At 55.6% G+C, this 12322-nt stretch overlaps 1 protein-coding gene across 1 annotated transcript in view; it reads right to left on the minus strand.

Moving 5' to 3' along the window:
- Positions 1-358: 358 nt before the first annotated feature.
- The window catches only part of PLEKHN1 (pleckstrin homology domain containing, family N member 1), a gene marked incomplete at both ends in the record, with an annotated part of 15024 nt that continues 3060 nt past the window's right edge, over positions 359-12322 (minus strand). The window contains 10 exon segments of the mRNA XM_010072593.1: positions 359-553; positions 1119-1204; positions 1207-1260; positions 1724-1793; positions 4730-4810; positions 5163-5312; positions 6718-6855; positions 9441-9542; positions 10499-10681; positions 10864-11040. Of these exon segments, the coding sequence (XP_010070895.1) occupies positions 359-553; positions 1119-1204; positions 1207-1260; positions 1724-1793; positions 4730-4810; positions 5163-5312; positions 6718-6855; positions 9441-9542; positions 10499-10681; positions 10864-11040 (1236 nt within the window).

Consider the following 12322-nt stretch of genomic DNA (forward strand, 5'->3'; position numbering starts at 1 on the left):
CCTCCACGCACTCATCCCCCTGCACATCACCTCCATGTACTCACCCCCTGCACATCACCTCCGCCCACCCCCTGGCTTTTCCTTTGGGATTTCCCAACCTCTGAACAGTCCCTTTTGCAATCAGTACCAACAATCCTTATGCAGAGCGGAGCATTGGGATGGGGCTCTTGGGCTGATTTTTCCCTTATCAGCAATGACAAAGCTGAGCCAGGACAAATACAGGCTCCAGGGATGGATTTGTTGCCCCACAGAGCAAACACTGACCACCCCACCCCATCCGAGCAGCGGGACAGACCACTCTGCTCAAAGGCACTGACTGTCCCCACGTGTGTCCTGGGTTTTTGCAAGGTTCACTTACATGCAGAGGCTGGGAGTAGCCCGGGGAGTGGGGATCGTCGAGCACGCGGCTCTCAGGCAGCAGCACGAAGGACTGTCCGTCGGGGAGAGAGCCGCTGTTCTGCGAGAGGTGCGTTAAGGTGGCCACTCTCCCTCCCGACACCCAGGAGTTCGTCCGGCCGTCCGAAGTCAGTGACCCTCTTCCGCTGCCGGCAAACTAGACGGGGGAGAAGAACAGCACCTAGGAGCAGCCCTCTCACATCCCTCCCCAGCCCCATCTCCTGCCCGAGCATCCCTGGACCAGCTGCCCAGGCAGCTGTGCCCGGTGTGTCAGGGTCTGCTGCCCTGTGGGACCAGTTTGCAGGGGGGACAGGGGCGAATGATGAAGGCTCTCAGTGGGGAGAAGGATGCTCTGGCACTCTGACCCCATCCCAGCTGCAGTGCTGGCAGGGTGGGTGTCCCCCACCTTGCAAGCCCCTGTTGATGTCCTTGTGCCAGTGCCTCCCTGCACAACACTGTCACAGTCTATGGCCAGGGGTCTGCTTTTGGAGGAATTTAATATAATAGATGCCTATAGCATGTAATATATAACATTTCAAAATTTTATAATTTTCAAAATTCTTCTTCGAAATAATTTGCAGGGATCAGCAACTTCACGGCAGCCTTCGAGCAGGGGACTTGAAGCAACATCTGCAGTGTCACAAGAGCACTCACATGTGACCAGAGATAGGAGCCCTGGGAGACACCTGTTGATTATCACCCAAACCCACAACAGCTCCTACCTGACCGGGGTGAGGCAGCTTTGATCCTGAGAAACTCTCTGATCCGGAGAGGGAGGAGTCGGCGTTTCGAAACTGGGCTGTTTTAACTCCTGGTAATCATCGTAGCTGCGGCAGATCACCCGGATCGAATTGATCAGTCGCCCTGTAAACACATCCCCCGCTGCTGATACCGGCTTTGATTGACAGGCGTGTTGCTTCCTTCAGCATCCCGTGGGAATCCCCTTGCTCCATCCCTCCCTGCATTTTCCCGGGGGTCTGGAGACCCTGTCACCGGTGCAGGGACAAGGGGAATGTTCTGCCTTCGGTGCTGAGCCCTTGCACCCAGCTGGATGCAGGACGGGGGCAGATCTAACAGTGGGGGAACGGCTGCAGCCGCGCGGCGACAAGCGCATCCCCGGGTGCAAGCGCTGCCGTCGGCTCACAGCCTCTCCCTGCCAGCAGCCAGGGCACAGATGATCCAAGATCTCCCAGCAGTTCATTTTACAGAGCTTGGGTGCCGACATGAGTGAGCACAACCATGGCCACAGCAGCTCAGCAAAACCAACCCGGCCCCAGAGACCTCCGTGGCTGGTGCCAGCACACCCCTCGGCACGCCGGCCACGCACCTTCTATTAAAAAGGAGGTTTTCTCGTTCTCTTCAAAAAGCACTTGGATGGCGTTGAGTGGCAGCTCGCCCTGTCGGAGAGAGAAGCAGGTTTAGGACGGCGCAGCTGTGAAGCTGTAAGTTTTGTTCTTACAAAATCCCTCCTGAGATCTGAGCTTGGAAAAACTCCTTCCTTTCTAGTCCTGTTTACGAGTTTCCCGTAGTTTAATGCCTGACTTCTCCAGAAAACTTTGCAAACATGGTCCTGAATGAGGTTTTAGTTGCTGGATTGGGATTCCCAGCCCTGCAAACAGGAATCTCCACCATCCAGACCCCGCAAAGCCTCACAAAGCCAGGCTGAGCCCCGTAAATGCCAGCTGGGGAAACGTGAGCCCCCGTGCTATCGGCACAGTTGTGAACGCCACTCCTGCCATCTGCCCAAGGTCCTCGCAGAAGGTGCAATCGGTCCGGATTCATCTGCCTAAATTTATGGGCTGCAAAATAAGGCATCTGGCAGAAACTCCTCCTCACGTCCTCCCTGCAAAGCTGTCCCGGCTGCACGGGCTCCAGGGAACGCGGCCGACAGGACGGCTGTGCCGCAAGAGGAGCTCAGCCGCGCGTCCTCACTGCCATAGCCTGGGGGCACACACAGGCTTTGGTGGCATTTCTCCTGCACCAAAAGCAATTTATGGGCTGAGCAGCATGGCCCTGGGAGGGAAGGCTCCTGCAGCGCTCTGTGACTCAGTTTCCCCTGCTGCTGTCAGAAATGGGCTTGGATGCTTCAGCTGCAGGGATGCATGTGGAGGGGCCGGTGCTGCCAGTTCCTGCTGCTCCTCAGCTATCCGGCACATTCGGGAAAGCCGTCCTGCCTCCAAAGATGTGCAGGGCTTCCCCCAGCACCCGCTATCCTCCCCAAGACAACAGCCCCCAGCCCACAGGACGAGGCTGAAACACCCCGGGGCTGGAGTCCTGCCTGGGGAAGCGTAGCAGCATCCCACAGATAACACGCACGTCGGCTGCAGAGAGCCCTGGGCATGGTGTGAACCTGCCCACCCCCAGCAGCCCCCCTCTTGCTGGTGTACCACTCGCCCAGGGGCTTTTCCCACCAGCCGTGAGCCAGAGCCGCGTCCCGGCAGGCTCAGCCCCTGCCTTCCCCTTCCCCGTCCCACACGCAAACTTGGCAGCGGCAGCTCCTGCGGTTTGTACGAAACCAAAGAACAAAAAGGGCCGGGCTATTCCTTCACACACAAATTGTAGGGCTCAGCATCTTCTGCTCGCGGGGAAGGGAAGTTAATTTGCAGAAGCCCTGGGAGAAGGCTCCTGTGCCCCGACATGCCTGTGGAAAAGCAGGTTCCTGCTGCGGTGTCACCGGGTGGTGAATCACCTCCTGCGCGGAGCCCTGCCATCACCCCGGCGCGCGAGACGCCCGGGGACCAACGCTCAGGCACCGTGGGAAGGGAACATTGCGCGGACGGGGTGGACAAATCTGCTGGGAGGTTTCAAAAGAGCTGAGTTAATCCCAGAGCCCAGCCCAAAGTCCCCCTTCCGCGGTACCCCGTTCCCAGGAGCTGCAAACAACATGTTCCCGAAAACAAGCCCCGGCTGAGGTGTGTCACATAAGCCACCAGCTGCTGGAAAACACCTTCTGAGGCCAGAGGAGAGCTCTGACTGGCACATGTCCCTCATCACACCCCTTCCCCTTGCAGGCACGGCTATCTCCTCTGCCCAGCGAGATGCTCCATGCACGTTTTCCCAGGGGTAGCCCTTGGACTGAAAGGAGCCTGAGATGGACATGGTGAAATCATGTGAAGAAGGACCCTGGTGAGTTCACAGGGAATTTCCCAAGCCCTCGATCTCTGCAGGGTTTCCTTATCTCCATGACTAAGAAGGAGCAGCTCAGCTCAGTTACATGTGTGCCAGGGATGCTGCTCAGAGACAGCCCAGCACAGGATGGTTTGGGTGGGAAGGGACCTTAAAGCCCATCCAGTGCCACCCCCTTCCATGGGCAGGGACACCTCCCACCAGCCCAGGTTGCCCAAAGCCTCATCCAGCCTGGCCTTGAACCCCTCCAGGGATGGGGCATCCACAGCTTCTCTGGGCACCCTGGGCCACTGCCTCACCCCCCGCACAGGAAAACATTTCTTCCCAATATCTCATCTCAATCTCCCCTCTTCCAGTTTAAATCCATTACCCCTCATCCTGTCCCTACACATGCCTTTTGGGCACATTTGTTCCAGCACGGGAAAACAGGGCGAGAAAGCATGGGGCTGTTTAACTGCCATTGCAACGATACCCAGGATGGGTGCTGGCCATCGGGTCTAAGGACCGTTCAGACCACAAGCAATGCCCACGCAGCAACCAGGACCACAAGTGCCACTGCCCATCCCAGCATTGCTCCTACAAAGACACACCGGCAGACTAGAGAAGCTCTTCCCACACCCCCTGGGGCACTCAGACCTCGCTGTCCCTGTTGGCCCTTCCACTGGCATGCCCAGACATCGCTCCACGGAGGGAAGGAGCAGGAACCGCCGCGCACCAGCAGCAGCATCTCCTCTCTGCCCGCCAGCCAGCTGCCTTTGCCCGTCCCTGCCAGCATCAGACGTGCCGCCCGGGTGCCACCTGCTTTCAAGTGGTCGCACAGAGCGGGGCTGGGGAAGCCAAGCCCCCACGGGGACACTCTCTGGGGCTGTTCCAGCTCCTGTCTCAAGCCAGAGAACCAGGCTCCCTGCCAGCGTAACTGCACCGAAACATGCCAGCCTCCCTTCTCCCAGATTCCTTGGCAGTTAGCTGCTTTCCCTCCAGGGCTTTTGTAGGAGGGAAAGGTGTTTCTCATGGGAAGATGGCTTGCAACATCCCTCCGCCGGCTCACCTGCCAGCTGGCAAGGGAGCAGCGTGGAGGGAAAGCCCTTGCCAGGGCGAGGAGAGCAAGGGAACCCAGGTGGAGGGGAGCAACAAGCCAAAAAAGTGCTGAAATAGCCGCTGCGGATGGGTGAGAGAGAGCAGGAAGGTTGTTCCAAAATGCACTGACCTTAAAACAGAGGCTGTTGCGCTCTTCGGAGACGATCACCAGCGTGGAGGGGGAAAGCACCAACAGCCGGTCGTGCTGCTCCTTGGAAAGGAAAGAGGAAGAGGGTTCCCTGTGAAGAGCCAGGATCTGCAGAGCCCTTTGCTTTGTCTCTCTGACAGCAGCCTGAGGCTCTGCAAACAGCCCAGCTGCTTCCCCACAACCAGAGATTCCTGCCAGCTCCTGCTGCCAGCCCCATCCTGCAAAGATGCACGTGCTGTCCCCGAGCATCACTGCTGGGCCATGGGGCCAGTAACACATCTTTTTCCATTTACCAGCTAGTGGGGAAAAGGACCCTTCAGGGCCCCCCTGGACAGCAGGGAGGCAGGAGTTGGTGCTAGTGACTCCATCTGCTGCCTTTTCCAACAGGAGGTTGCTCCCAGGAGATGTGTCCTACCTGGAAAGGCAGATGCTGCAGCTTCACTTTGGAAACGCAGAGGACATCGCCGAGGGATTCCCGCTGGGTTCCTCGCCACTCCTGGACAGGCATGTTCTGCACGGACCACCGCAGCTCCTCCTTCCCCACCGAGCTCTGCTGCCAGTCGCTCTAGGGACAGGAGCAGGACTGAGAAGCAGGGTAGACATGTCCTCCCCCAAGAGCTCAGCTAGCGCATGGCCCATCTCAGGACATTTTTCAAGTGTGGCAGAAGCAGGAAAGGGTAAATAAATCTGGGCAGGAGACAGTTTTCCAGCTGGGACTGAATAATCACACTTTGTACCCAGCATCATCTGCAGGTTCCCTTTCAAAGGGGAATTCCTCTGTTTTACAACTGGGGAGATGGAGACAGGGAGGGGAGTAAAACACCCCGAAGAGAGGACAGGTCTCCTGAATCTGGTCCTGTTTTCTAGGCTTCCTCCTTCAAATGTTTTGTAAACTCTGGATAATTGCACAAGCAGCCAACAGCAAGAGGATTTCTCTGAAGCAGACCCAAACCTCTGACCCTGCAGAGGTGCTGGTGCTGGCACCTCGGGGTCGCTGGTCCCCCTTTCAGCACCCACACGTTGCCAGACCCTCTCGCAAAGCCTTTCTTTTTGCCCCCTTCCCCTGCAGTGCAAAAGACAAGCTCCCAAAGGAGCAGCTGTGCATGCACACACCCGCGGCACATGTGCAGCGAGCTGCTGTCGGGTCTCAGTGGTGCAGAGCACCCTTGGGGTTGCATTCAGACCAAAACCCCACATTTGCTCCTGTGCTGGCTGCACAGACCCAAACCCCTCAGGACATCTGAACACAAATACACGGTTCCTCCGCAGGCAGAGGAGTTCCCAAGCGAGAACACGTCTGTCAGCTGTGGATAATTAGCACGTCTGTCCACGGTTATTTTAGGGGTGGTGGAATAATTAAAGCAAGTGAGAGCTGCGAGGCGCATTGCCCAGGGATGGCTCGAGGTGCTGGCAAACAGGCAGCAAGTAGCCAGGGGCACACACAAGCCCTGGCCCAGCTCTGGCAAGGCTGGTACGTGATGCTGGCACAGAGGGGTCCCTGACCATGCGTCCGAAGGGCTGGATGACAGATCGTGCACAGCCCTGGCAGCTGCTGGAAATGGTACAAGTGGCCCCAAACCCCCTGCATGCCATGCCAGCGGGGATGGATGCAGGGAAGCACTCAAGCAGCTGGCCTGGAAAAGGGGGATTAGGTCAGGAGCAAAGCCCACACCTCCTTCCAACATTTGGAGAAAGCAGCCAGCACAGCAAGGGGCGTTGGAAGTGGACCCAGAGCCGCTCTCTCCTTTCCCAAGCTCTCCAGCCCAGAGGAGGTGCCCGGAGCCCCGTGGGGCACTGGGGATGTTGGAAGAAGAAGGCGTGGAAGCAAAACTGTCTGAGAGGAGATTATCCCATCCACTGAAGGCAGCAGGAGCAGGGGAGCATCCACCCAGCCAGCCCAGCTTCCCCAGTTCAGCTCTGAGCCCGCAGCATGGGAAATGCCACACACCTCACCGTCCTGAGACACTCACCTGCGAGAGGAAGGACAAGCCCAGGCTCCCTCCGTTTAGCTGGATCTGTTTCTCCAGTTGATAAAGCCACTGCTTGAGCTCTGACTCAGTGGGGCAGAACACGATAAGGAAAAAAAAATATGAGAGACACGAGATGGGCTGAGCAGATAATGGCACCAACTGCAGGATCAATAAGTAATGAGCCGGCCGGAGCTGTTGTGCGCGGCACATCACACCGTGGGCTGCCTGTGATTGTATCACTCTGCTGCCATCACGCCCCAGCCCTTCCTCCAGCACATCCCACCCGGCTGTGGGGAGCTCCTCGGCAGGGATGCTCCTGCACCTTCCCACCGCCTGTCCTGCAGCCACGTCCTGCTCCGACCACCCGTCACTCGTCAGCCCAAAACCAGCCCAAGAACAAAAATCAAAGACACTACAAGAGTCAAGCTTGAACTCAACAGACAGATTTCTGCTTTAGAAGCCCCCAACAGTTTGTGAAAAGCATCTCTGTGGGCAGAGACCGTCCCACAGTGCTGCTGCAGACAGCCTCGCTCAACACAGAATTTTCAGCTATTTCCTAGTTTCACTTTGGCACTCCATGTGTAGAACACTGGCAGCTTTCTGACACTGTTTATTTATTGTTTCACCAAATATCGTCTGTGCCTGACAAGCTGAAGCTGCTCTCGGACATACTCTTGAAGGTAGGACCAGCCCTATATCTTGATTTTAATGTTTCCAGCTATCATTCGCTCAGTGGCACGAGCAAAAAAGTCTCCCACACCCTCTGCTACTCACTACAGACATACCCTAGTGACGTTAATAATAATTTCTGGCAGGCTGCAGGACGTTTGTTATGATTAATAATTTACCAGTGATCTCATATTAAACCATACGTGGTGCATGCTCACCAAGGTCTGGCTTGGCGGGACTTGGAAGTATGCAGATAAGCAAGTGCCCTGGGTAAGCGTGATACTTTGCCCTTCTGTGGAGCCTTTCATCCCATAATTCCTGCATTATTTACGTACAGCAGCCAATTAAGACTTTGAAACACCTCCGTCTGTCAGGAAACGCACTAACACAGACAAAGCAGAGGTGGAGAAACTGAGGCAGGGACGCCCCGGGTGACTTTCCCCTCGCCCTGCCACCTCTCAGACCAGCCGCATCCCGAGGGCTGTTCAGGCTGCCGCGTCTAAACAGAGCCCCAAAGGAAGAGAAAACGAGACGAGAAGCTCCAGCCTGAGCCTGGAGCCTGAGACGTGCCCGAAGCTCACACGAGGAGCCGGCGGGGTGAAGCCGAGCCTGGGAGCTGCTGCTAATTCAGCCGCTGCCATTCCCCCCAGCCCCGAGGGCACGTTTGCGGCCGGGTGGTGACACAGCCATGCTGAGCAACTTGTGCCGTCTTTCCTTCTGCCCCGTCCTTCCTCTTTCCTTACCGACGCTTCCAGAGGAACACTGGAAGCAAGAAAGCTCCGTTCCCAGAGCGACAGCAATTTATTCCCACCCAAATCTCTGTCTGCAGATGCCAAAAAGCTGCAACGTTTGCAGGCGAGGCAGAGGAGCAGCATCCGGGGCTGTGTGAGACCTGGTCCCCAAAGCCACCGTGATGGCCAGCCGCTGTCCCCTTCTCCGTGCCAGCGCACCGAGGGATGCTGCCGGGCATCATTCTCACCCTCCACCTCCACACTTCCAGTGATGGTGCCGGCATCTTCTGCCACCCTAAAAGTGCAGGTCATGGGGAAGTCCTGCCGCCATGGGGTTTCGCAAGAGATTGGATGCGTGTCTTTCGTGTCTCGGAGTGTTCGGACAAAAGACTTCCACCCTGACCCTTCGCGGGGACAAGGACAAGGCTTTTATCCCCTCTGTGCCTTGGTTTCTCCCCTTCTAGCAGAAAAATAAAACTGCTCCATTCATCTCCCAGCAATCCTAAATGTCACTCCCTCTCTGGTTTCTCCGTGCCATTGCCTCCTGATCTATACAGGAGGCTTTGGTTTTTTTCTTAAAACCCAACAAGGCTGGAGGCACTTTTCCACCCAGCCACACTCCCGGTGTTCTCACACAAGCAGAACAAGTCCCCCCACCCCGGTGCAGATGCCCCTGACGGGTGACGCCTGGGAGAAGTTTTACAGACTCCCCAAAGGGCTGGGAGCCCTGCCTAGGAACCAGACCACAGCCCAGCCCTCCTTACAATTCATGGGTCGTTTGGACCAGCTCCTTTTTATAATTGATGTAATTTTTTTTTTGTTTGAGTGGCCGTTGTATAACTTTCTCTCTAACAGAGGACACAGACAGTGGGTCTAGGACACAAACGAGCTTTCTTGGCTCTGTATCATTCCTGGGTTATTTACTCACTGCTGGGTTATTTTTCGCACCTCGTGATTTAACTGCTACTCCTGGGGGCTTGGGACTGCTGTAACCCAGCAATGACTAAGCCCAAAGAAGCCTCCAGCCAAGCTGCAGACAGGGAAACTTGTATAAAGCAAGATCACTCAGAGAAAAGTTGAAAAATCTTGTGTTTGAAAAGCTTCCTCGGCACTCCCTTCCCTGCCTGCAGCCCTGGGCATCACGTCCAGGTGTTTAGGAGCAGGGAAGCCTCGGAAGGAAGGATGCAAATGCTGGAGGAAGAGCTTCAGCTCTCTGCAGCCTTTTTGCACAATGTGAATTTTTTTCTGGGACCAGGTCGGAGCAGGACAAAGAGCAGAGACAGTCGTGATTCAAACCCCCTCTGTTCTCCGTTCAAAGCAAACCAAGAGGCACCAACCTGCAATGCGGAACGCGTGATCCTCCTGCCCCGTGCTCTTCCCCTTCTCGACTTCACACACGCTCAGCTCTTTTAAAGGCAGCAGTCCCTGCAGAAGAAGAACACATCGTTATCTTGGGGGGCACAAGAAAGGCAGAAGATGGAAATGACCATAAAGCAAAATTGAGCTGTCCCATTTCTATACTCCCGTTCTTCAGAGTCCCACTATAAAGAGGCACAGGAAGAGGTGACAGGTTTGTGCTCCCTGTCTTGGGCTTTCTAATCAAGGACTGTAAAAATGCTAATTGCTGTAATGTCTCAGGGCCAGCACATTAGTTCCTTTTTAATCCCTCTGGAATTAATAAATTAATGAGTTGTTTATAAAGTAGATGGGAGATTTTGCAATATCGTTTGTATTTGACATGTCTTCTCAGTTGAAGGTTGGCTTGCTGGATGACTCAAGAAACTTCAAGAAACGTGTCGATGTGGTGCTTAGGGACATGGTTTAGTGAGTTCAGTGGTGTGGGTTGACGGTTGGACTTGATGATCCTTGAGATCTATTCCAACCTTAACGATTCTGTGATTCTGTGATTCTATGACTCGAGAGATGGTATTGGCATATTGCTCTAACCTCAAGTCACCTAGAAGACAATAAATCATTTCTAAAAGGAACGAATTTTACAACCATCTACAAAACAGTTTTAGTTGCTCATTCGTGCAGAGGGAGAGCACATTCAGGGCTTCCCATTTGTTCTGTTGGGATTTTTTGGCTGCATGTGCAAAGCAGCCTATTGTCTGTAATTCACCAGCATCATCAGGTTAAACGATTGATGGGTGGTTTGCCATGATAGCTCCATGATAACCCTCAGTCTCTCCTTTCCACCCTCCCACATCCCTCTTTCTCTGCCCTGCAGATGAAGAACTCCCCCTTGGTCCAGAAGCTGGGGCCAAGCCCACCACTGGCACCAAGGCTGAGCCCCCTTCCCTGTCCCGTCCCATCTACCCGGTGCCCCCAGCTTGGCCATCCCGCCCAACTCCCCAGTGCTTGCCCCGGCGATGCCCCACCTGGTAGGTGAGTCCGTTGGAGCCCACAGACTGGAAGTACAGGTAGGACTGGAACAGCTCCAGGAAGCAGTCATTCACCTCCTGCAGAAAAGACACGTTTTGGGGTTTATCTCAGGACACCTTCCTCCTCCCAGCTTCCCTCTGCATCTCAGACTGATCTGTGCATGGAAAAGCCAGCGGTCCCTTATCCAAGGGCCACCACTGCATGTCTGCCAGCTCGGCAGCGGGGCGCAGCAGCATCCCAGGTCCCACTGGGATGGGAGCCAGGGGTGCCAGCTGGTACCCAGGCACCGCACGGCAGCAGAAGTCCCTGGGCCACGCAGTAGCCTGAAGAAGTCTCTGTGACTCACATTTCCCAGAATTACACTTTATTTCCCCATCCTGCTGCAGCTTACCTGGCAGTGCTGGAACTTAAACTTGACCTTGGAGTAATAGATCATTTTGCCCAGATTCCTGACAACTGTTTTCCTTCGTCCCTTCTTGAACAGGCTGGGGAACCTCTGGTCCAAGTTTTCTTTCTGGTTTTCCTGGTTCTGAATATTCTGTACCAAGGATTCAGGGGGGAAAAAAAAAAAATCAGAGCCAGGGGGAGGTGGGGAGGCTGGTGTCTGGAAGGGACATTCCCAGAACATCTTCCCAGACGAGTTTCCTCAGAAAGGCGCCTGGGCAGGTGCCCGGCCGGGCTGTTTGTTGTTGGGTCTCCATGCCAGCGTGGAGCCGGGGTTCGGTTACTGCTGGGAGGCTGTCCTCCCTAGGCAGGGGAGATGCTGACCTAAAGGGAGGTTTTCCGAGTTGGGAAAGAAGGGGTGCAGAAGCACATCCTACATTTAGGGTCTCCCAACTCCATGGATGACCTCCTGCCATCCTAATGAAATTCACTGGAACAAGGACCCATAAAGGCGAGGAAAACACAGCTTGCCTTCCACTGGGGTTACTGGGAAGGTTTTCCAGTTCCACCTGGATTCCTCAGCTCTCCCATCTGCTCAGACCCCTCAGTTTCTCTAGATGAATCTCTTATCTCCTCCACTCTGGTTATGTGGAAATTCCTCCTCCTGTGCAATGGCACCAACCTGTATCCCTACAGCATCCCTGCTCGCAGCTGGGGCTGCTGCTGCATTCTCTGGATATCGCATCAATCCCAGGGGTGAAAAGCTCTCCCTGCAGTTTCTCTGGGAAGAACGTTTTTATTTCTGAGGGTTGGTTGATTACCTTGGGGAGAAGGGAAGGGTTGCATCCCAGCGAGACCACAGACACACTGATCCCCCCTGGGTCTACACCCCACTTGCATATCTGAGACTTAAATCTCAGCTTTGTTAGACATGCCACAGACTTTGGGATATTCATTCCCAAGCAAAAGCAGATGTCGGCGGGAGATGCAAGGTCTGCTCAGCTGCTCAGCGCCCAGGCTGGGAGACCACCTTGGTGGGACCCCACTCCAAGCTCCCATGGCTGCCATCCCTGGGGATGCTTCCAGCGAGGACATGGCCATGCTGGAGCTGGAAGGCAAGGTGTGGGGGTGGCTCGTGGCTCCCCAGGTCTCACAGCTTCTGTGCAAACAGCATTTCCAGGAAGGAGCAGGGAGAGGGCTGCCGGGGCTGGGCAGGGATGGGGTGACAGCCATCACCCCACACAGCCAACGCATCCCCACCACCCGACCTGTCACCCCGCGTGGGCCTGCTCCCAGCGCGCCGTGCCAAGGGGACAGCTGCGTCAGCCCCGTGATAAATGACGAGCCAGCAGAGCCAAGCAGAGCTAACCAGATCTGTCTCGCTGGGGCCTCCCTGACTCACCCCTCTGGCATGAGATTAACCCCCCTCCCGCCCC

The sequence above is a fragment of the Pterocles gutturalis genome, unplaced genomic scaffold, assembly GCF_000699245.1.
Source record: "Pterocles gutturalis isolate BGI_N339 unplaced genomic scaffold, ASM69924v1 scaffold17477, whole genome shotgun sequence".
Lineage (NCBI taxonomy): Eukaryota > Metazoa > Chordata > Aves > Pterocliformes > Pteroclidae > Pterocles > Pterocles gutturalis.